Genomic DNA, 24,994 nt, shown 5'->3' on the forward strand with positions numbered 1-24,994 from the left:
GGTCTTGGGCTGAGTGTTCTTCATCCTTCCCCTTTGGCTCTGTTGGAGTTTGTCCATCCAGGTCTCATCTAGAGCCCCCTTAGTTGGGCACATAAGTAGAACCGAGCCTTCCCTAGGGCCCTCCTACCCTCATCATCCCCCATTATCCCCCTTCACTTGCAACTCCTGGACCCCCTTGCCCTAAAGGGATCCAGCACGTCTCCCATTCTGTGATGGAGAGGGTTTTTCCTCTCCCCGCCTATTCCTAAGGACACAAAAGCAATGGTAAGCAAACTCCTGCGACCAATTAAACCCCTTGTTCAGTTGGACATGCTGGCATCTCAGGAAGCCCCCAAAGGCTGTGTCTCCTCTCCCTGGCCCAGACTTCCCCCTCTGCCTCTCTTCGCAGATAGTAATTGCACTTTGCAGAGACACAGTGAGGCTCCTTCCTCCTCGTCCCCGGGAGAACCTCATGGAAAACTGCATCGTCATCTCATGAAGCAGACTGGGAATGATTTTTGCGAGTCCCAACTTGGGAGAAAGGGGATGCGAATCACTGTTGTATTTTGCTATCAGAATTCACAAACTGTTTGCCCCGTGTCTGTGAGTTTCACTTCCCCGCAGATGCTGTGGGACACCGAGAACCTGCCAGAGTTCATGTACGCCCAGCTCTGTTTGGATCAAGAGGACCCAGCACAGCTCCAAGCAAGACCAATTTATGAGCAACTCTGCCCATATCAACTGAGCTCACAGCACCACCCAGCCTCATCACCTCCTGGGATCAATTTTATCTGGTCACATTTTTGGATATGAGAATAGACGTTTCTGTCTGAAGCCAACTCAGCCCCCTTCCCCTTCCACCTTTTTCCAAGAAATCTGATTCTTAGGAATGGAAAAGTACCGAGAGAGAAAAAGAAGAGGGGAGGGAGAGAGATCAACAGAGACACAGAGAGCTCACTTCGTTTCTTTTCTACCCAGGTTTTCAGTCTTTCTCCAACCAAGTTTCCAAGCTTCCCGGTGCCTCAGGCTGCCCTCACCATCCTGGGCTGGGCTGGGCTGGGCTGGGCTGGGCGGAGGTCACTGCTCCCTTACCATTGAAGCCCAGGGTTGAGTTTCTCAGGTCCGAGGAGTCATTATCAAACAAGTGCTTCTTGATCATGCAGATCTTTAGGGCCAAGAAGCCAGCCGATATGGCCAGGCCCACAGCCGTCCCAATGATGGCGTACTTGATATCTGCAGGGCAGGGAGGAATTGAACAACGGGCATCAACCAGTCACCATCCTGCAGAGGTCTTCTGCAGCTCCCTTCACAATCTGGGTGAAGTCCAAAGTCGTGTGCAGGACCCTAAAATTCCACATTCCGATCCGCTGAAGCCCAGGGGCACACTCGTTCCCTGCCCCTCGCCCACACCCTATCCCCTCCTCCTAGAACTCCATCCTGCTCTCTTCAGCTGAGGGAATCATTCCCCAGCGGCGGATGGTTCACTTCTCTGGCCTCCCGTATTCCTTCCTCACTTATCTTTTCATTGATTCATTTATCACATACGTGTTCATTGCCTGCTCTGTGTTGAGCAGAAGGCAAAGGAAAAGATCTGACTCCATCTTGAGGGGAGTCAGCTGGGGCAGTTGGGAGCTCACCCTAATGCCAGGTAACAGGGGTGGGCTGGGCTGGCGTGGGAGCCGGGAGCCTTCCCGGAGGAGGCAGACTGTACCCATGCCTGCTGAGGCAAGCCCCTGAGGTGGAAAGGAGCTGGGACCAACCATGCAGGTGTGGGGCGGGCCACGGAAGCATGGCAGAATGCAGGGCCCTGTAGGTGCTGGAGCTGCTCAGCTTACAGAGAACAGACAAGGGCACACTGGTGACTCATACCCCTCTGAGGACAGGCTCTCCAGCAGGCCCATGCCCCTGGGGTAAAGCTGTGTTAGCTCCTCAGGCAGGTCTGGAAGTGAGTGCGGTCCCTGTTCTGGGATGACAGGCAGGAAACCAGCCACACACACCCCCTGCACGCCCCACCCGCCCAGGCCTTCTGGAGTGTCCCCCTCCTGCCCCCTCAGCCCTGCACGCAGAGGAAGCAGGACAGCCACCTACCAATTTCGGCCCCAGCAGACTTGCCCGTTGCTAACACTCCAACATCTGTAAAGAAAGAAAACCCAGACTCTGGTTAGAACCAAACTGCTGGCTGTGATCAGGCCAGGGGTGGAGGGCCGGCCCCTGTCCCCAGCCACTCCCTCCCCCACATCCGGGAAGGCCCTCCTGCTTGGCCCCCAGCCTCAGGAACACAGAGGCAGGCTGCTGGTTGCCACGGGGTGTCCTGGAACCTTGCAGGGATGTTAGAGCCCTCCCCCGAACCCACACGGGGAGCCGGGTTCCCTCGAGTGGCCCTCGGGGTTCAGCCAGCTCTCTAATATGGTCTCCAAGACCCAAACTCTGACCCTTGCTGCCGTTTTAGCTTCTTCTGTCGTTCCCACAAACCCTCTCACCCCAGCCATACTGCACTGCTTCCAGTCCCCACCCAGGCCGCAGGCTCTGCTGTCCCCGGGCCACCCCCTCTGCCTGGCCCCATCTTCTCGCTTCTCCTCCTTCTCCTCACCTCGGTTCCATGTTACTTCCTCCCGAGCCCCTACACCTGGCTCAGCTGCCCCACGACCTGCTCCCCCTCCTGTGAAGCCTTCATACCCGACCACAGCATTTATCTAACAATGTTACAGAGTGCTGCCGCGCTCCAGGCACCCTGCGGCCTGAGAGCCTCTCAGCTAATTAATCCACAGACTGCATCTTCTGGCCAGTCTCCCCACTGTGCTCTGCATGCCCTGTGGGGGGTTCTGCCCCCCAGTATTCGACCCAGCGTCGGGTACGAAGGACGTATTAACAGACGTTCTGCGAATGGGTGAATAACGGTGACGGAGCACGCGGCAGGGGTGCCTCACTCTTCGAGCCAGGAGGACTCCTGCCATCAGGAGACATGGCTTCCAGGTGGGGGCCGTTGTCCCTGCAGAAGGGCCCAGAAGATCTAAGGCAGAGTGGTAGGCCTTGCAGAGGAAGGTGTTCATTAATTGGCCACTTACTTTGAGACAATACTGGGTGCGGCACTTGCATTAACACATTTAATACTCACAGCAACAACTGTGGGAGATAGGAGCTGTTCTCACCTGCCTTTGATGAATGAGGAACCAAAGGCATTGAAGACTTGACAATGGGCCCAAAGGCCAAGAGAAGTGGAACGCAGAGTCTGAGCCACATGACTTGCACTGAGAGGCCCCAGATGTCCTGCAAGGTCGAATCCCAGGGAGCTAAAAGAATGACCCCACACCCATTAAGGCCAAGGGCTGGAGGGGTTTGGGGGTTGGAGGTGATGAGACCCAAGCCTGGTTCTAGGTACAAGCTTCCAGGCAAAGGTAGAGAAGCCGGAAGTACCACACCTGTGGGGTTGGGAGCTGGATCTTCCCCAGTTTAGCTCCAAGACAAATCCACCTCCCAACCCCCCACCTCTGGGAGGCTGAAAGATGGCAGAGGCACTTGCTCAGTAAAGACATTCCCCACAGGACCACATCTGCTGACTACAGTCAGTGCTGCCTGGGGTGATGTGTTGGGTTGACCTCTTGCTCTATGTGTGTTTGGAGGGGAAAGGATCATCGTAAAGGAGGTTAGGATTTTTCCGCTGGCCTCACTTAGCAGATGGATAAAGCTGGGAAGTTGTGAAGCAAAGGTACACAGCCTTGCTCTAACCACAGGTTGTCTTGGAAATTCAACGACTTCTGCCTTTCTTCTGAAATGCGTGCCCCTACATGAGGCCCATCCATGCACACACATCACAGACACCCCCACGTACGATACGACCTTGGTCTCGTCCGTTCTCTGAAACTCTGGCTGAGCTTCGTTGTTTCTTTACATTCCTTACATTAATCCTGCCATTCCAGCTAGGTTGAAAACTATTCCAGGGATGGGACAAAATCTTATATTTTGCACATGGCTGGGTTGGGCTGTTTTGAGGGGCTGGGCTAGGAGCTGACTTCCAGATTGATGCCCAAATTTCAGAGCTGCATATGCTGTGTGCTCACCTTGGCTCCCTTCCTGACATCGGTCTGGCCCCCCCTCTGCCGTAAATGGACAGGAGACAGGGGACAGGGCAGGGGAGGGCAGGGCATCAGCAAGTGAGGCCAGCCCACAAAGGGGACAGTCTCTCTCCTACCCCCTTGACACATGAACGTCTTTCCTGGGTCCTCCCCTGGTGACCATCCCTCTCCACGTGGAGCATGCAGCATAAAAACTTTATATGAGCCCGAGATGAAACTTGAATAGAGAAGAAAGAAAGAACACAGAGTGAGATGGAAAAAGTCAGAGAGCCAGAGAGAAAGAAACACAGAGACATGGTCACGCATGGGCACCCGGAGCCTATGCCACAGGAGCTCAGACCTCTGGCAGCAGGGCTGAGAAGGAAAAAGGAGAAAGAACATTTAATGTCACAAAAGGCCAGGTGCTGCCCTGGCTCTCTGGGCTTCGGGCTCTTCTACCATGTCCAAGGTCAGGGACTGAGGTCAGGGACTGAGAGAATGCCTTCCATGGGGCCACTGCTTTTCCACCTGCAGGCACAGGAACCCGGGCGGTGGACACATCCGGTCCCAGTAATTCCTGCTAGCCAGCCAGATGGCCACTCGGCGGCAGCCTTTCCCCTCCTTGGGGAGGGAACTCCCTCCCTGCAGCCTTCCCCTGCACGCTCCGCTCATGTCTCTGCCCCACTAACAAGCCCCTGGGTGAGGATCTGTCATAAACACACTAGCCCAGCTGACCCCACCACCCGCCTCCTGCCAGGGTCTTGAGCTAGAGGAGTCCCTCCTGGGCCATAGACCCCTGGTGAGCCCCCAGTGCTAATTTCCCCTGACTCTGCAAAGCAGCTGGAGGATGGATGGGCCTAGCAGCACAGCCAGAGGCTTCCGGCGTGCCCCTGCGTTGAGATCTGTGAGAGCCCCAGGAGGAAGCTGCCAGGCACATTCTCTGCTGGAATTCTCTGGGTTCTCTTGCAAGCAGGAAGAGGAAGGTTAGCATCCAGAGGACCGACTCTCCAACCCAGGGGAGAGTCCAAGGGGGCTGAGCAGGGGCTGGCCGTACCAAGGCCAGTCTCCCTGGGGGCACGCAGGGGCTGTGCTGACCGGTTTGCCAGGCGGTAGTGGGCACAGTGCTGGCCACACCTGAATTGACTGCCAGCACTCCCGGGACTGCCCACACTGAAGCAGGTGCAGGGGTCAGGAGCAGAGGTCCCGGAGCCCAGCCCTTGCTGCCACCTAGCACAGAGAGCAGGGGGCTGCCTCTAGATGGGTCTCCACCCTCACAGTCTTCCTGTGTGCCCAGGCGCTCTTGCCAAGCCACACATGTGAGGCTACACTTGTCCAGGTCCCTGCTTCCTCCGCCTGCCCCATTTGAACATGCCTCTGGAGGACGATATCCCTCCCCACCGAAATAGCCAGCCTCCAGCCCTCTTCTCTGCAGCTCATCCCACCTCAGTCATGCAGAGCACGGTCTGCTTCTGCAAGTGGTTTCCAAACGGGAAGGAAATGGTCCTGAGACCTTGAGGCTCCCTGGGTCCCCTCCCCCGGGACGAGAGAGGGGAGCCTTCAGGGGAAGGCAGCAAGAGGGCTGCTCTCTGAGAGTAAGCTAAGGGCACAGCAAGGCTCTGCCCCATTCAGTTGGAATCTGACCCACTGAGAGCCCGTCCCTGACGTCCAGACCTCCTGCGCTGTCCATGACACCTGTTGGGCCCGCCCTCAGTGGGGGCTGGCACTCTTCACCACCCTTATTTGGGCAGGATCAGGCTATGTGGTTCCCATTGTGGAGTAGTGGGTATGCGAGAACTCAGATGTTGTTCTATAAGTAACTGAACTGAAAATAGAGAGAAGCTGCCCTCAGTGTTTGTCAATGGATGCCTGGTCATTTTCATCCTGGAACTTAAATATTGCAGAATGGCTCCTAACTTTAGATCTCATTCTAACATCCCCAGCCAGGGGAAGGGGTTTCAAATGTCGAGACAGGCATCCATCATCTCCTAACACAGTCTACACATAGGCATGAAGTGCCTGCAGTCTGCTCTGGGTAGGGCATCCAAGAGCAACCCAAGACACCTGTGCCCCATAAAGGAGCTCACAGAGTGACGAGGGAGACGAAAAGAAAAATCGGAGGGTCAAAGGCGATGTCCAGCACTTCCTGCAAACCTCCGTCTCCACTAGCTAGAAGTCTAAATGGAGGTGTGCAGAATGGACACCTGCTGTGTCGCCTGCACACCCCTGCTCCGACCCCTCGGCTGCTGGCATTACCTCGGCGTTCCTTTGGGAACCACCTCCACGTGATTCGCCCAGGGCCGGCCCCAGGATGGATGCATGAACCCTACCTGATTAATTAGCATATTCCATCTTCCTGTCAGCAGTGATTGGTTGAGGGGTGGAGCAGGTGAACCAATTCAGGCCAGTAAGACTCAGCTCTGGGACTTGGAGGTAAATATGGAGAAACAGGAGTACCTTCTGGAATTGGTAACTGTGGGGCTGAGGGGGGGCCCACTGGATGGAGAGAATCTGCTAGGACTGAAGCCCCCACAGAAGAGGGTCAAGCTGAGACCAAGTCTTAAAGACACCTTTTGAGGGCCTGAATCCAACTGTGCCTGAAACACCTCTTCTTGACTTTTCAGTCACCTCAGTAAGGAAACACTTTCTTTATCTTAATCTAATCCAAGCTAAGTAACTGTCACCTGCCATCAGAAGACTCCTGATGACTGGGGTGGCAGGTCCTTCATAGAGCATCATTGGAAATCAGGTTGGCAAGGCAGGGAGGCGAGTAGAGGAGGCTGGCGGTGAACAAGTTGCTCACACCCCAGCCTCTAATAAACCCAACCAGGATCAGCAAGGAAAGCAGCCACTGCACATGCTGCTGTCTTTGATGCAACACCTTCCTTGTTCCCATGGAATGCTCTTACTTATCCTTCAAGACTTAGCACAGGGGCGCCTGGGTGATTCAGTCGGCTGAGTGTCCGACTTTGGCTCAGGTCATCACCTCACAGTTTGTGGGTTCAAGCCCCATGTCGGGCTTTGCACTGACGGTGTGGAGCCTGGAGCCTGCTTGGGATTCTCTCTCTCTCTCTCAAATAAATAAACATTAAAAAAAAAAAAGACGTAGCACAAAGCCACCTCTTCAGGAAGTCCCCATTCTCTTCATTTGTTCAGGATCACCTCTGCCACCTTGTCACACCTCTGAGCCTGCTCCAGTCACACTGCCCGGCAGGTTGTTCTGTGGCAACAAAGGACCCCCTTCAGGATGGTATGTGAGATTCCTCGGAACTCAGATTCTCTTCCTGTGAGATGCAGAGAGAAGATGGAAGGAGAGAACTCTGAGCTCTCTGGGAAGTGACCCTCAAAACCATTGAGCATGAAACCAGAAGTAGCTTCAAGTGATAAGACTGAGTATCTGGTACTAAGTGATAATGATGGGTCAGAGGGAAGAAACGCTCAGCCAAGGAGAAACAAGTGACTTTTGCTCCTGCAACCCTGAGACGGGAAACACTCGTGGAACAGACACGAAACACACAGATCATATGTGGAACACACATGGAACACACATGGCTGCCGTTGCTGTGGATGCCTCTGTCTTTCCTGCCCGAGATCCCAGACCAAGTAAAGTGCAGCCAGGATCCCACTGGGAGAAAGGGTCAGAACGGGGATTGGAAGTGCAAATGGAAAGGGAACAGTCCAAATATTTTTCACACACAGTTTGATCCTGGGCCTCCCTTTTCTCATCCAAAAATGGGGACGTAAGACCCGAATGTGTAGAAAGGACTCAGTGAGACAGCTTCTTTCTTTCTGCCCATTTGTTCTGAGCCTCCCTGAAATGTAAGCTGATCTCGGGGGCCCCCGCAGAACACAAGGTGTGTTTCTCTAGCTGAGCTGGTTCGGTGTTTGTGGGTGTTTGGTACCCCTTCCCTTCCACAGAGCTCGTGGATGGGTGCACTTTTCAGAAAGACCAGGCAGGTGGTCCTGGCCCTTTCGCTCCTCCAGGGGGCTGTTTGACATTATGAATTAAGCACATGAGGTCTGAATGTGGGAGGAAGGCTTCTGTCCTCTCCCAAACGGAACACCGGAGAAGCTTTGGGTTAGCCTGGGTGTGGAGCACTCCAGCTACAGGTGGCGGCTGGGTGTGTGCTGGGGTCTAGAGCCTTCCTCTGACACAGCTCTGGATTTGCAGAAACCTTAGGCTCGTTGTTCACAAGCCCAGGAACCACCGGAAACTGCTCTTCCTCGATACCCTTTCCCCATCTTGTTAGACTGACTGCAGCTACCAGCTCCAGGTAATCAGGACTCGGCCGCTCCTCTCCCAGGGCTGAGGCGTTCCTCCTTTCCCATGAAAGCTCCCAGACCCGGGGCAGAGCCCACACCTGCCAGAGCCTGCAGGTTCCAGAGATAGAAAGTAAAAGGAAAGCTGGGGAGAGAGGACAGCTGAGCAAAGACAGCTCCAAAGGGGGGCCTCTGACCACGACCAGAGGGCACAGGAGTCAGACCACCAGCTCAGCAAACCCAGCTCAGCACTGAGGCTGCAGCCGTGTGCCCTGGCGCCTGCAGAGTGGGGAATTCCTCGCGTTGGGTCCCAGGAACACAAGGAAGCAAGCAGCCACAACCATCCAGGCAGACCACGGGGGTGTGGGGGCGGGGGAGGAAGGGGGGGTCTACCCCAGCCCAGGGGAGTCTGAGAAGGCCCCTGGAGCACGCATTATTTAAATTAAAAACGAAAGGACAAATAAGACCTAGTGAAGACAGGGGCTGGGGGTGGGGGCGGCCGTGTAGTGGAACCAGGCAAGGGGAAGGTGTCCAGGCAGAGGAAAAGGCACCAGCAAAGGCCAAGAGGCCGGAGGGGGAGCCAGGGCTTGGGAATGGAGAAGGCAGCTCAGCGAGTCAGAGCAGCAAGGGGGTAAACTGAGGCTCTCGGGGTTCTCCAGAGGATGAGAAAGGGACAGGACAAAGCCACCATGAGCAGGAACTAGAGTCTGGAGGCCAACAGGAAAAAAAAGGGGCTGACCCGAGGCTACAAAACACAAGGGAAAATACCTCCAGCTTCTAGAAATAGCATCCTAATTAAGAGGAAAATAATACTGGTGGGTGACCAGACAGTATCGAAACTTGTGCCTACTTTGTTTTTCCTGAGCAATCTTTGCTAATTAATTCTTAAAGATTCACACACGGGGATTAAAACACTCAGCTAAAGAAGCCAAACTGATCAATACCTTTCCAGGCTAATGGAGGGATTGGAGGCCGGGAGCCGGCCTCGGCCCAAGGTAGAACCAAGGACAAGGGCACTCCAGGAATGAGAAGCACTCCCAAAGGGGCAAGCCCCCCAGGGTGTCCCAAGTCCATGCTGGCCAGCAAGTGGTGACATCAAACACTATCACACCAGGCAGGGTTGCTGCTGAAACTCTGAAGGAGCCGGAAGTGCTGGAAGCCAGGAGGAGCTTCAGGCTGCCCTGGTGGGGTGGGTGGCGTTGTCCGGGGAAGGGGGGCCCAGGGGGCCCACTGTGGGAACACCCAGCTAACCCTACACATGCTGGTTGAGGGGGTTGGTCCATCTTTGAATGTCTCTGTGGGAGCATGAAAGCTTCATATGACTGAATGCATGGTGGGTGGAAAGGAATGATACTTGGAACCAGAAAATCGGAGTTTCCATTCTGCTACTGCTCAGCCAGTGGCCTTGGGCCAGGCGTGATTTGACTCCCAGCTCGGTGGCCCCTCTGCAACAGGGCTGACCACAGGAAGCCTGCCGAACGACACAGAGGGCGTTGCAGGGATCCCCTGAAGGTGTGTGGGTACCAACTGAGGTGCAGGAGGGAGCCTTCCTGCACAGGCCCTCAGCCACCCACTTGAGATGGGGTTCTCGACTTTCCTAGAGGCTGTGGGAGATGGGGGGTGGGGGGCAAGAGCGTACCAGAAAGCAGCTCTAGGCAGAAACTCAGGTCAGAAAGGAGACTGTCGTCCCCATCAATGTTATCAGAAGTGGGAGAGCCGAGCAGAAGCCTCCAGAAGGCTGTATGATTCCAGGTGAGGGACCGCCCACCCACTCAACCTTGGGGCTTCAGACCAGAGAAGGCCCGTTTGCAAGAGTGCCTTTTCAGAGAGCGCGGGGAGGCTGGAAGCAGTGCAGAATAACTAATTAATGATGGTAAAGTATTGTGGACGGGGAAAACGCTGCATAACCGCTAAGTGGTGGGGTTATTATTATTCATGCAATATTCATACTGTGCTCTTCAGCCTCTGAGAAGCTCAGCTCCGCAGTCCTCAGGGACCCGGCGGAGGGAAGCGTGTGCCCAGGGGGCGGGGTGTGGGACGACAGCTGGCCTGGTCGACTGGGAAAGGGCCATGACACTGCAGCAGAAACAGCAACACCCAAGCAACACAGGAGCCACAGGAGCTTAGCAATACCACACCACCTGCCTCCATCCACCAGGACAGAGGTTCTCTGAGCCCTATTGTGTGCCAGGGTCTGGGCTGGGCATTTGTTTTTCAAGAAAACTCCTTAAAATTTGCAGGGCCGAGGGCATGCCACAAGTCTAAATAATTAAGAGTTCAAGATCCAGCCACGCATGGCCCAGCCCACATGCTCCTGAGGGTCCTGCTGTCCACTCCCCATGGGTTACCTTTCCCAGGGGAAAGCACTTCCCTGCTGAGGACCTGAAGGCTAGCTGGTCTTCTGGGCAGAACAGAAGGATGTGGGGCCTGGCCCGGGCCTCCTGCAATGCCAGGACCCTGCAGGACTCATGACAGGGCCTGGCCCAATCAGCCTTCCCAGCGGCCTCCTTCCCAACACCTTGCTTTCCTTCCTGGACTTCTGGCCAGCACTGAGGCATGCCTCCCAAACTAGCTTGCCAAGTGGAAGAAGGAAGTGAGATTTCCTGGTTATCCGCCAAGGAGTGCCTGTTGGTCACTGAAATAAAAGCAGCCCCTCCCTTGCCGTCTAGTTTCCAGGCCCCCACAAGGCTAGGTTTCCTCTCTGGACACACCACACCCCCCTTTGGGCCGCCTGGTGCACACACAAGTCCCCCTCCCATATGAATGTGTGCTGACCCAGTTCCTGAACTCTGAAAACACTTTATAAGACCAAAAAGAAAAAAAAAAGGCTTTGTATCTGGATATATGTGTGATATGGGGGCCCTTTACAGCCAGAGTGGGGACAGGGACCTCTCTCCTGGGGTCCATGGCCCTCATTTCTCCAGGAAGCCCCAGCAGGTCAGGGGTCATCTCAGGGCCACATGACTGAATAGGAGAGCCTTAGGGTTTGAGTCTGGGTCAGCCTGGCTCCAGGAAAGGGACTCACACCAGCACACAGGCTGGACAGTTTCTCAACGTGTCATGTGTGGCTCAATGAGTAGGGCTCATCCGTGGTATGGGGGAATCTCTGTTCTCTGAGTACCTCCAGAGCCTTCTCTGGGTCAGCTCCCGCCAACATTGTCTTCTATGAGGCTCGTCATGGGCCAGCCACAAGCCATGACGGACGCCAACACCTCAGGTCACATGCCGCTTCCAATGGGGAAGCGGGTATGAGGCGTGCAATGTGGCCTACAAGCCGGCAGACCCTGCTGGTGTGGCCCGAGACAAATCCAGCCTGTCTTCTCTCTCCCAGGACGGTTGCCTACAGCCGACCCACCCGCCGCACCGCAGCCGGCAGGCTCTTCCTCCAGCTGCAGCAAATGCCCTGCGAGATAAGCCTCACCTTCCTCCCCGGGGCTCACCAAGCCCTCCTCCACTAGCCTGTGCTCACTGCTCAGCCTCACCCAGTTTTCCCCTCCAGGCCAAGCTGCCCTCCCCCTCCTGCCTCAGCAGGGGCTGCCCTCTCTTCTCAGAGCTCCATCCTTCCTGTCGCAACCAGATTGGTTCCCGCACCCCGTTCCTGCACCCAGTTCCTGCAGACTGGCTCCTGGAAGCTGAAGTTTCGCCTCATGCACCAATCAACTCACCAACAAGTGCTGGTGCGGGGCGTGTGCTGGGCGGTGGCCTGGAGAGACCAGATCCTTGCCCCCAAAGAAGTCAGAGCACCGCGGGGAACGAGATCCCAAACAGGCACATAGGAAGGCAGATATGCGATTAGGATTGTGAGGAGATCTGTGAGGGAACATCTCCGGGGCTCTAGGAGCAGCAGCACGAATCCCACACAGAGCAGGTGACTCATGAGGAGGCTTCAAGAGCGGAACTTGACAGATATCCCATGGGGCTGGGGCGCAAAAGCACGGGGTGATGCACGTGATGGGGCTGAGGAGGGCCTGTGGACACAGTAAACGCTTGGGCCTGTCCTGGCAGCAGGGGGAATCTGTTAAAGGATTTTAGCCAGGCAGGCACGTACACGATCAACTCTCACTCAGTAAGTCTCCTCCTCCAGGAAGGCCTCCCAACACCCCAGTTCGGATCAGAGGCTTCTTCTCTGGTTTCCTCCATGTTTCCTTCATCTCAGCACTTAACATACCACATCGCGACTGTCCTTCGTATAGACTGTCAGTTCCTTCAGATAGGGGCCTGACGTTGTACTGCAGCAGAGCCTGGCAGAAATCAATATTTGCTTAATGAAAGAGAAAGCCCCAGTGTCCATGTGTCCCAGGACAGCACGGTGGCCCAGGAGCCCAGCTCCACACCTTTCACCTCTTCCCCTGGACAGCAGCTCATTGACAACACGGCCCAAAGGTTTGCCTAGGTTTCTGAGGGGGTACAGCCAGATTCCAGGCAGAAATTCCCCAGCTGCTCATCCGTTTTGTTCAGATGAGCAGGAGAGAGAAAGCCAGTTCATCTTACTGAGAACCATTAGCCCCTTATTTAATGGAATCAAATTTAATAAAAGGAGCAGTTCAAGCAATTCTGGAGGATAAATGAGGGTCTGGATGTGACAGAGATGCTTACAGTGACTTTAAGGAGGAAGCACAAGTGGTTTAATTTGGAAGCGAGTGAAAAAGTCTGCTGATCTGTGTGCCAGCCGGGGCAGCTTCCATCCAGGGTGCATGGACCACGGGCAATTCCCAGCAGGCACTGTGCTGAGGTCACCCCAACCGCCCTTACCCCATGAGGCATATTTCTCCCCTCAGGATCCCTTAGATCAGTGCCGCATGTTTGAGAGATGTTAAGTATCCCAGACCCCTCCCCAAAGATCTTCCTCCAAATCACCCATCTGCCAGGCCTCTTAAAAACTCATTTCAGGCCCCCATCTCTGGAATGCAAACTAGAATAGGCTTACTTTTCCCTATTCCTCTCACTAAGTATATCTTAAAGCCTAGATGTTACACGAAAACAAACATAAGAAAATCCTAAAAGGTGTAGAGAAGAAGGCAAAGTGGCTGAGGACCTTGGGAGCCCCGCTGGACACAGCATGTGGCCTGAGGTCACAGTGTGGCTGCCACAGCTGCTAAAAATATGAGTCAATAAAACAGACTTTCACTCTCCTCTAAGATTTCTAAATTATGTGTGACAGTTCAGGCTAAAAAATAACACGTCTATTATAGTTCTCAGTGTCTGTAGAGGAAATATTGAAGAAAGGGACAGAGACACAATTGCCTCTTTTCACTTGAACTGTGAAAATGTTGACAACAATAGATGGTGATACGTTATGTATACATAATGTAATACCTACAGCAACCACTAAAAAGGCTATGAAAAGCAATATGTTCGAAAACACTACAGACAAATCAAATAGAATTCTAAAAGATGTTCCAGTAACACACGGGAAGGTAGGGAAAAGAGAAATGAAACAAAGAGAACAAGGAGAAATCGAAATGTAAAGTGGCAGACTGAAGGCTATAGCATAACAGTGTAAATTGTAAATGTATACCAGTTAAAAACAGAAAGTCTAAATAAAAAATGATTGAGCCATATTCTGTCTACAAGAAACTCACCCCAAACATGATATAGATAGGTTGAAAGTAAAAGAATGGCAGAAGAAATGCAGGCATTAGCAAAAAGAAAAGAGGCATCAGTTATATTAATATCAGATAAATTTCAGAGCAAAGGAAATTATTAGGGCCAGAGATATTACATGACATTTTATTACATTACATAATTATAAAAGAGTCGATCCACCAAATAGACATAGTAATCCTAAATATCTATAATCAAACAGCAGAGCTACAAAATATGTGAAACAAAAACTTATAACACTGAAAGGAAAAATAGACAGAGGCACAATTAGAGTTAAAGGCTTCGATTGGGGCACCTGGGTGGCTCAGTTGGTTGAGCATACAGCTTCGGCTCAGGTCATGATGTCATGGTTCGTGGGTCGGAGCCCCGCATCGGGCTCTGTGCTGACAGCTCAGAGCCTGGAGCCTGCTTCGGATTCTGAATCTCCCTCTCTCTCTGCCCCTCCCCTGCTCACACTCTGTCTCTCTCTCTCTCTCTCTCTCTCTCTCTCTCTCTCTCTTAAAAATAAACATTAAAAATCAATCAATCAATCAAGGCTTCGATAACCCTCTCTCAACAAGTGGTAGAACAACTAGACAAAAAATTAATGATGATATGAAAAGAATTCAACGACACTATCAAACAATAGAACCCAACACCAGCAGAATAGGCATTCTTTCAAGCCCTTATGTAAGATATACCAAGACATCTAGACTATATTCTGCATCAAACCTCAACTAAATTAGAATAATTTAAATGATACAAAGTGTGATCACAATGAACTCAACTAGAAATTGACAGTAGCAAGATAACAGGAAATTTTCCAAATGCTTGGAAACCAACAATACTTTAAATAATTCATGGGTCAAAAAGCAAGTCCCAAGGGAAATCAAAATATTTATTTACCAGGGCGACTGGGTGGCTCAGTCGGTTGAGCGTCCGGCTTCGGCTCAGGTCATGATCTCACGGTTTGTGAGTTCAAGCCCCGCGTTGGGTTCTGTGCTGATAGCTCAGAACCTGGAGCCTGCTTCATATTCTGTGTCTCCCTCTCTGTCTGCCCCTCCCCTGCTCATGCTCTGTCTCTCTCTCACTCTCAACAATAAATAAACATTAAAAAAATATTTATTTATCAAATGAAAATGAAGACACACATATCGGGGCTTGTAAGTTGCAGCTAAATCAGTGCTGAGAGGGCAATTTATATTATAAATGTTTACATGAGAAAAGAGGAAAAGTCTTCAAACAATAATCTAATATCCCACTTGAAGAAACCAGAAGAACATCAAAATAAAGCTAGAAGAAGCAGAAGGAAGTAAATAATAAAGATAAGAGCAGAAATCGATGAGATTGAGGAGCACCTGGGTGGCTCAGTCAGTTAAATGTCTGATTTTGACTCAAGTCATGATCTCACAGTTCACTAGTTCGAGCCCCACATCAGACTCTGTGCTGACAGCTCAGAGCCTGGAGCCTGCTTCGGATTCTGTGTCTTCCCCTCTCTCTGTTCCTCCCCTGCTCACGCTCTGTCTGTCTCTCTCTCTCTCTCTCTCAAATATAAACACTAAAAAAAATTTTTAGAAAAATAGATCAGTGAAATTGAAAACAGAAAAATAATAGAGAAAATCAATGGGGGAAAAAAAAACAAAAACAGTTCTTTGACAAACTGACAAACCTCCAGCAAGGCTGACAAAGGAAAAAGGAGGGATGACACTAATTACCGGTATCAGAAGTTAAACAGGGATATCACCGCAGACCATGTAGACATCAGAAGGATAGTAAGGAAATATTGTGAACAACTCTACACACAAAAACTAGGTGACTTAGATAAAATGGACTAATTCCTCAAAAAGTACAAACTGTCACAACTCACCCAATATGAAACAGATACTGTGAACAGCCCTGTAACTATTAAGGAAATTGAATTCACAATCTGCAACCCCCCAAAAAGAAATCTGCAGGCCCAGACAGTTTCAGGGGAGAATCCTAGCAAACATTTAAAGAAACACTTACATCATTTATACACAAATCCCATCCAGAAAATAGAAGAGGAGGGAACACTTCCTAATTCATTTTATGAAACAACATTACTTAAACATTAAAACCAGAGAAAAAATGGTGCGGGGAAAAAAAAAAAAAAACTACAGACCAGTATCCCTCATGAATATAGATTTAAACAGCCTTTCCAAAATGTTATCAAGTAGAATTCAGCAAAATGAAGGAACTATACATCGTGACCAAATGGAGTCTATTCAGGGATGCAAGGCTAGTTGGATATTCCAAAATCCACCAATGTAATCCACCATATTAACAAACTGAAGAATAAAATCACATGATCATGTCAAGCGATGTGGGAAATGTATTTGATAGAGTTCTACAGCCATTCATGAAAGAATATTTGGAAGACTAGGAAGAGAAGGAAACGTCTTCAACTTAACTAAGAAACTATAAAAAAAAACAACAACAAAAACAACAACAACAGCAAAACAACTCCCTGCAAGTAACATCTTACTTAATAGTGAGAAGCAAGACGCTTTCCCACTAACATCAAGAACAAACAATCTGCCATCACCCCACCTGTTCAGTAAAGGACTGGAAGTTCCGGCCGTCCAATAAGGCAAGAAACAGAAACAAAAAGCATACCATTCAGAAAGGCAGAAATAAGACCATTTGCAGATCTTGATCTATATACAGAATTGCAAGGGATCTAAAAACTAACACCTAGAATTAATAAGAGATTTCATTAAAGTGGCAGAATACGAGATCGACATACATGAATCAATTACACTTCTACATATCAACAATTACACATAGAAAGAGCAAATTCACATACAACACAACTTACTATCACTCCCCCCCAAAATACTTAGGTATAAGTCTAATAATGCATGTACAGGTCTCACATACTAGAAATTCCACAACAGGGGTGACTGGGTGGCTCAGCAGGCTACGCATCCAACTCTTGATTTCAACTCAAGTCATGATCTCATGGTTAGTGAGTTTGGGCCCCACGTCAGGCTCCTTGATGTCAGCAAAGAGCCTGCTTGGGATTTTCTCTTTCTCTCCCTCTTTCTGTGCCCCTCCCCAGCTCACTCTCTCTCTCTCAAAATAAATAAATAAACATTTAAAAAAAAATCCACAACAGTAATGAGAGAAATAAAGAACCTTAACAAATGGAAATACAAACCGAATTCATGGAAAACACAACATAATAAAAATGTCCAATCTCCCCAAATTGATTTATAGATTTAATGTAATTCCTATCAAAATCCTGGCAAGATTCTTTTGTCGAAATAGATAAGATTATTCTAAAATTTACATGGAAAGGTAAAAGAAATAGAATTGCTAAAAAACTTTTTTTTGAAAAGTAAGGGTAAAGTAAGAGGGACCACTCTACCATCTTGAAACGTATATACCTTCAGAAATCAAGACTGTGTGGTATTGGCAGAGGGACAGACGCATATACCAATGGAAAAGAAAATACGACCCAGAAATAGTCCATAGAAGTATGATCAACCGATTTCTGACAAGGGAGCAAAATCAATGCAACAGAGGAAGGATTGTTTTTCCCACCAATAGTTCTGGGGCAATTGAATATCTACAGGCAGCAATAACAACACTAATTAAGCATCCTGAGCTAAATTCACAAATAACTCTGGACGGTCCACAGATTTAAATATAAAATATAAAACTATATAACTTTGTGAAAGGTGAAGTGGAAATGGGGTGATTTATGTCAAGGGATTTTTAAAGGGAACCAGAAGGCCATGAAGGAGATGGACCTTATGTACATCCTCACCGGGTAGAACCATGAACTTTTGAATTGGGCCAAGCTGCGAATATTGCAAGGACTCAGCCTGAACACCTACCCACCTGCTATATATGGTAAGAGATTGCTCAGCGATAGCCTTAGTAACCAATTATATTCAGTCAAGAGTACTTTTCTATTGCCGACAGCAATGGAAATTCTTTGTAAACAACATATAAGCATTCCCTTTGTCTTTAGACACCCTTGACTTCTGTCCCCTGGAGGGGAGCTATTTGGATTGCTGCCCAAACCTGTGTTTCCTGAATTGCAATTCTGAGGCCCCAATCAAGCTTTTATTTTTGTTTTTATTTTCATTCTATTCTATTCTATTCTATTCTATTCTATTCTATTCTAGTCTGTTTTATTTTTTAGTTGACAACTTTTAAAAGAAAACATAAAATAAAGTCTTGGAGACTTAGGGTGTGCATGGTGAAAGCTTCTCAAATGTGATATCAAAAGCATGATCCATAAGAGGAAAAAATATCAGTAAATTAGACTTACTTAAAATTAAGTACTTTTGCTGTGTGAAGAACTCTGTGGAGAGGATGAAGAGATCAGCTAGAGACTGGGAGAAAATATTTGCAGGTTGCATGTTTGACGAAGGACTCATGTTCAGACAAATTAAGAACTCTTAAAATTCAATAGAAAAGGAAAAACCAAGCAAACCAGTTAAAAAATGGGCAAAAGTCATGCAGAGATTTCTTGCTCGATCAAGACATTTTGCCTCGCCTTTCTGGGGTCATGACTTCTTCCTTCACCTTCTGCTGCCTTTCTGAGTGACCCTAGTGTATCGTTTTCTTTTGTTACATTTGTTGTAAACTGTTACACAGCAAAAGAAACCCAGCAGTGAAGAATTCTTTCGACCTGGAATCCACACACTGCTCGACTCTGAAACATTGTGTTGGCAGGAATCTGAAACAGGGGAAAAGCTGTCAGGAAAGATTTTTACAAAGATCTCAGGGACTAAGAGCCAAGGAATAAAGTGATGACTTTGACTTGTAAGATAAAAACGAATTTAATTCTCTTTACCCAGGCCTCTGCCATCTTTTCATTATAAATTAAGGGGGGGAAAAGCCTCTGCTCTCTTCAATAACTCTGGCTCTTTCAGTGAAGAATGTTTTAGCCACTGGAACATAATTAAAGTGATATTGTATTTCTTTTATTATCATGATTATAATAATACATAGATTTCAGCGGGTGCTTTCCAACAGAATTAAAACAGAGACAGATGGCTGACGTTTTGGTTGGAATTGGAGACCATAGGAATATTTTATATGGCAGCCTTTTAAAGAGGAAGGTGCAAACCTCTGAGAAAATGCCTTAGAAATTTCACCAGATCTTATCAATAGCTATTCTTAGAACAATATTTTAGCAAAATTTAACAATATGGATCAGTTAGTAATTAAGTGGCAAATAATTTATTTAGAATTGTGACAAACATAATCCAAAATCTAGTTGTAAGTCTTTTATTATTATGTACATGAGCCTTTCTCACATAGGTATCTTAATGCTTCCAAATGCAAAACCCTGAGAAGGACCCAAGAGCAGTTATGCTTTTTCTAGCACGAAATGGATAACTGAAATCATTAGACTATCAGGCAAACTCAAAAATGAGGAATGTTCTATGAAAAAAAAGGAGATGGAAGCTTCTAAAATATCAACCATAAAAGACAAAGGTTGTGCCGATGTTCCAGATAAAGAAGGCTAAAGAAACAAGGTTACCAAATGTAACACCTTCCCCTCCACTGGGTCCTTTGCTGAGTTCAGTGAAAGCTACAAAGGGCATTGGTGGGTGTACTGAAATACTGAACTGAGATCTTGAAAGGACTGTGTCAGTGTTAACTTTCCTGTCCTTGATAACTATGCTGTGGTTATGCAAGAGATGGTCTCTATTCTTAAGAAATACACACTGACAGGGTGCCTGGGTGGCTCAGTCCGTTGGACGTCCGACCTTGGCTCAGGTCATGATCTCACAGTTCCTGGGTTCCAGCCCCACATCGGGCTCTGTGCAGACAGCTCAAAGCCTAGAGCCTGCCTGGGATTCTGTGTCCCCTTCTCTTTCTGTCCCTCCCCTGCTCGCATTTTCTCTCTCTCAAAAATAAATAAAACATAAAAAAAAAAAAAAGAAATACACACTGATGTATTTAGAAGTTAAAAAAAATACGATATATACAACTTACTCTCAAATGGCTCTGAAAAAAAGATGTCTCTCTCTAAATATATATATATATATATATATATATATATATATGTGTGTGTGTGTGTATGTGTGTGTGTGTGTGTGTGTGTGTGTATACATATATATGTGTGTGTATATATACACACATAAACATATATAATATATATTAGTTTGTTTTATATAAACATATCTCTCTATAGACAGCACATAAGATAAAGTAAATCGTAATTTGATTAAGAAGTCAGCAAATCATATAGGTGTTCTTTGTATGATTTATTCTTACAACTTTTCTTTTTTTTTTTAATTTTTTTTTAACGTTTTATTTATTTTTGAGACAGAGAGAGACAGAGCATGAACAGGGGAGGGGCAGAGAGAGAGGGAGACACAGAATCGGAAGCAGGCTCCAGGCTCTGAGCCATCAGCCCAGAGCCCGACGCAGGGCTCGAACTCACAGACCGCGAGATCGCCCAACCGACTGAGCCACCCAGGCGCCCCTTACAACTTTTCTTTAAGTTTGAAACTATCTTGAAATAGAAGACTGAAAGAACAGTTTTAAAAGTCATGTCAGTTTTCCATGATGACACTCCTACTTTCTATTCTCAGCTGGGAGGCAGTTTGGTATTAGAGCTAAAAATACAGCTTTTTGGCATCAAAATATTTGCATTTGAATTCCAGCAGTCCCACTCACCTGCTGTGATGACCTCTGGTAAGCTACTTTATCACTCTGCGCCTCAGTTTCCTCATCTGTGAAATAGGCATGCTGATAAGGGCATCTGCTTTGTGGGCTATTTGTGAGAAACAAATGAAACCTACATAGCAGTGCTGGGCGAGGCACCATGCTCAGAATCAGCATTCAGGAAGTGGGTGGTTATGATGCTTTCCAGAAAAGCATTCTACATGCAAGGGAGAAGACATAGTAAGAGCTGAGTTTAATGCCAAAGAAGGAGGGGGAAAGGGCCAGGGAGAGGGAAAGGGAGAAAAAGGAGGGGGAGGGGGGAGAAGGAGGGGAAACAGATGAAGGAGAAGGAGGAGAAGGGATCTTACCTACAAGTTACCAAGATTCATAAGCTACAGTAAATAAAACAGTGTGACATGACTCAACACAGACAGATGCAAAACGTGGCACAGAATAGGAATCCCATTAACAGTTCACTCATTAAATGGGTGTAAAATAGAAGTATGGAGAAGCAGGAGAGAAAGGAAAGATTGTTAAATAAATGATATTGAGACAATGGATGTTTTATACCCCCCAAAAAGTAAAACTGGATCCTTTGTTTAGGCCACACACAAAATAAATTCCAAACAAATTAAAAGTCCAATTGTGAAAAATGCAACTGCTTCTAAGTAAAAAAAAAAAAAAAAAAAAAGGCCAAATTCTTAGACAAGACGGAAAAACCAAACACACCAAAAGTCAAAGAATGATAAATGTGATCGTATCACATTTAGAGACTTCCGCAGAGCCAAGTGCGCCACCAAAATAAAAGATAAGCAATATACTGAGACAGCATATTTGTGAAAAATATGTAAAAGACCAATAACGAAAGAAAAATAACAAGAAATTTACAGAACAAAGAATCCTGGCTCTCTGGTAAACATACATTACATATTCTCACTAGTAATCAGGAACATGCAACCTAAAAACTTGGAGATAATATTTTACAACTGTGATAGGCAAAAAAATGAAAAGTCTGACAATACTGAATCTTACTAAATCTGCAGAGGGACAGAGATGTCCAGATCTCACTAACGGAGAGCAATCTGGCAATATCCAATAAAGGGAGAATCGCGCATCCCCGTGACAATGACACCTCTCCCAGACTGTCTCCCAGAAGAATGAGGGTTCTAGAAGATGGAAAGGCCCATTGCAGCATCGACTCCGGAGGCAAAAAGTTACAAACAACCCAAATCAGTCAGTACCAGAATGTATGACTAAATTATGATACAGTGTTGCATCAGAATCCTAGTGGGCAGTTGAAACAGATGTATGTGATCAGAATGGGGAGCTAATGCAGCACGTTGAGTATGCTGTGGTGACATTCAGGTCACAAGTTGAACACCTAGAAAGCAGCACAGGAAGGAAGTACAGAGGTGCTGTTTCCTCTGGAGGAGAGAGGAAAACCAGACAGAGGAGGGGAGCCTAAAGGGCATTAACTCCATTTGTGACATTCCGTTTCTCTGATGGATGCGTTGATTTACCTATCTCCCTTCAAATCCATGTATCGAAAACAACCAGCTGAGGTTTTTAATGTGTAATTCAAGGTGTGGAGTCCATATGTTCATTACATGGATCTCAGTTTTAAAAATAGTTTTAGAATACTTGAAAATTGGTTTTCCCAAAACTCTGCAGCTACTCTGGGGGGGGAGGGGGCGGAGAATAGTGGATCATGCAAGCCTTGACCTTGGAGTCATGCAAGCCTTGGAGTGTACAGGCAGAGATGCCTACCATGTCCCCAGAAGTCCTCACACACAGCTCTCCCACACATCCTGGGGTGGCCAGCCTGGTCGGTCACCTGCCCTCAGTTACAGGATGTCACTCAGTAAGCCTCAAGATCTCTTTCACCAGCTTCTCATAAAGTCTCCACTATTTCTTACAACTTTCAACAGGCTATCATGCTATTTTTTGTTGCACAGAAATTTATTTGGTATTAAGAGTATATATAAGATCATTATGAAAAATTTCAATCCAAAGAAACTAAAAGATGCCTCCTTATCCTATTTCCTAGAAAGAGTAAAAGGAAACAATTAACAATTTGCTGTATTTACTTCCAGCCAATTTTTGGAGAGGCAAGCAAACATATTGCAAAATATAACTACCTAACGATAACTCTGTAACTGTCACTTTGTCACTTCTCCTCTGTCCATGTCAGTTCCGAGGAAATTATGTCTTTTATGTAAACATATTGGATATCATTAGAAACATTCAAGTATAATTGATTTAGCCAGATTCCAACTGAAAATCACTTGTTTCTGGTTTCCACTGGGGTCAGCAGTGCTGAAGAGCACCCCATTAAATATTTTGGGGAGGTTTTATCCTATTATTTCATCAGGATAAGTACCTGAAGGTGGAATTTCCAGATAAAAGATTGTGAACAGCTTACACTTTGCTACGTATTGTCAAATTGCCTTCTGAGAAAATCGGTTCAAGTAGTGTTCCAAATATCCAACAGTGAGTACTCACCCCATGGCAGATACCAGGTACATGCTTTAAATGTGGTAACAGACTTGAGTTCCCTCAATAGCCCTATGAGATTGGGACAATCATTATCCCCAACTTAGAGATGAGAAAACTGAGCAGAAAGGATCAACAGCCCGTTCACATCCCGGGACTGGTAAATAGCAGAAAAAGATTAACATTCAGCAGGTGTAGAGCTAGATACACACTCCAAAACGCTACTTTCTCTACTAATAATATGTGAAAACACTAACCGGCTGTGACGTCTCGGCCAATGAATTAAAACCCCTTCCATAAAGTGCAGATCATGGTGGGACCTCTTTCATAAATCTGTCGTAGGGATGGAATGAGCTAACTCGAGTGTTTAGGGGAGTATGCAGCCTATCGAGTCCACTCAAAATGTTAAATGTTGCTATTTGTTTTACTATTTGCGACCTTCAGCATTTTCAAGGTCTAGTGTTTGTTTGGATTTCTTCAGCAAGCTGCCTGTTTGTACAATACGCACATTTTTTCCATTGGATTTCTTAAATTTAACTTCCTCTCCCTTCCCCCAGGACCCACTGGTTTGTATATCTAGGTAAGGTCAAAAGCAGACACGGGTTAGAACATCTGCCACCTTCTGCCGCTTTACGGAGCACACTTTGCATTTTCTGCCCTACACACTCTGAGTTCTTGATTGTTGATTCTAGCCACCCCCTCCGTGCCACTCGTTACATGTGCCCATTTCCATGTGTAAACTGATAGATGCTGAGGCTCTCTGACTGACAGGCTAGCTCCCAGAAAGCCAAAGTCTGTGTTCGCTCCCAGGCTGGGTGCAGGCTTCAGGGACGTGGGAATAACACTGCCCATGTCCAGGATACGGGCTGTTGCTTCCCCTACAGAAGATTAGATCCAAAGACAGGCTGCTTGCCTTTGAGTTTTGACCCAGTGCAAGTTCTGAGAAACAGCATCTTTGTGGAGACGAGGGACTATTTTGTTGCCTTTTTAAGAGATAACAGTTAATGTCAAAGGGAATTTTGCAAAATCACATGGCTCTTTCAACCCTGTCTCTGTCTACACATATCTCATGTCTAATCATCATTCTATGCTTCCGTCCCTATCTCTCTTGTTTTTTTCCTCCCTGTCTGCTTCTCTGGTCTTCTGTCTCTCCCTCTGTATCTGGCCCTACTTTTCCGTTAGTCCCTGCCTTTCTCCCTTCTTCCTGCTTTTGATGCACAGAACTAAAGATGACTTTAAAAAAACCAGGATACTTCTGGGTGACTAAGAGTCTACTCCGCTCCCCAATAAGACTGATTCACCACTGACTATAAAGAAGCACCTACATCCCCACATTTTCTCATTTTATGTAATTATTTCGGTTTGACTTAATTAAATGGAGCTTAATTTTCATACAATTCTGGAAGCTAGGCATTATTACCCCCCATTTTACTGGTTCAGAAACTGAGAGAGAGTCTAAGAAGCTTGCTGCCGTTTGGTACCAATGGAGCCATGATTTAAAGCCAGGTTGGTCTAAGTCCCAAGCCCAAAGCTCTTTCTACCGCATGACCCTTTCCTGTTCCCCTCTGGCCCAGAAGAAGCCTTTGTAAGTTGCAGCTGGAAGGAAACAAACAAAAATCATTTTCACTGCCTTGTGTCTCAAACTGAGAAAAGCTGTCTATTCAAAGGGACTCATCTGTGCTTCAGGGACTGAGCCCCAGTGAGCTAATGCTCCCCCAGTTTCCCACTCATTGAGGCACCCCTGCCATGGACGAGTCACGTCCACCCTGTGTCTGCATTCCTCACTCACCTAGGAGAAGGAGGAGGGCTCTCAGCATGCTGGCCCCGGAGCCCATGCTGGCTTTCTGCTCCTGGCTCCCCTCCGAGCAAGCACTGTGGCTGTCTGACCCAAGGCTGTGAGGGACAGAAGCTACATTCCTCGTGACAGACAAGGCGGAAGCTGCCGCCACAGCGGCAGTGGGGAGGCTGCTCAG

At 47.9% G+C, this 24,994-nt stretch overlaps 1 protein-coding gene across 3 annotated transcripts in view; it reads right to left on the reverse strand.

Annotated features, from left to right (window-relative positions):
• Window positions 1-24,994, reverse strand: part of TMEM273 (transmembrane protein 273) — a 34,644-nt gene extending 9,650 nt beyond the window's left edge. For 2 of the 3 annotated variants that reach the window (XM_019444895.2, XM_019444896.2), the window contains exons 1-4: window positions 24,811-24,994; window positions 3,129-3,269; window positions 2,068-2,112; window positions 1,072-1,212 (exon numbers count right to left, since the gene is read on the reverse strand). In XM_019444895.2, coding sequence (XP_019300440.2) covers window positions 1,072-1,212; window positions 2,068-2,112; window positions 3,129-3,269; window positions 24,811-24,856 — 373 coding nt within the window. In that variant the 5' untranslated portion in view covers window positions 24,857-24,994. The remainder of the gene's footprint in view (window positions 1-1,071; window positions 1,213-2,067; window positions 2,113-3,128; window positions 3,270-24,810) is intronic. The other variant, XM_019444897.2, reaches the window with a different exon arrangement.

This window comes from Panthera pardus, unplaced genomic scaffold (assembly GCF_024362965.1).
Source record: "Panthera pardus isolate Hobbes unplaced genomic scaffold, ASM2436296v1 HiC_scaffold_22, whole genome shotgun sequence".
Classification (NCBI taxonomy): domain Eukaryota; kingdom Metazoa; phylum Chordata; class Mammalia; order Carnivora; family Felidae; genus Panthera; species Panthera pardus.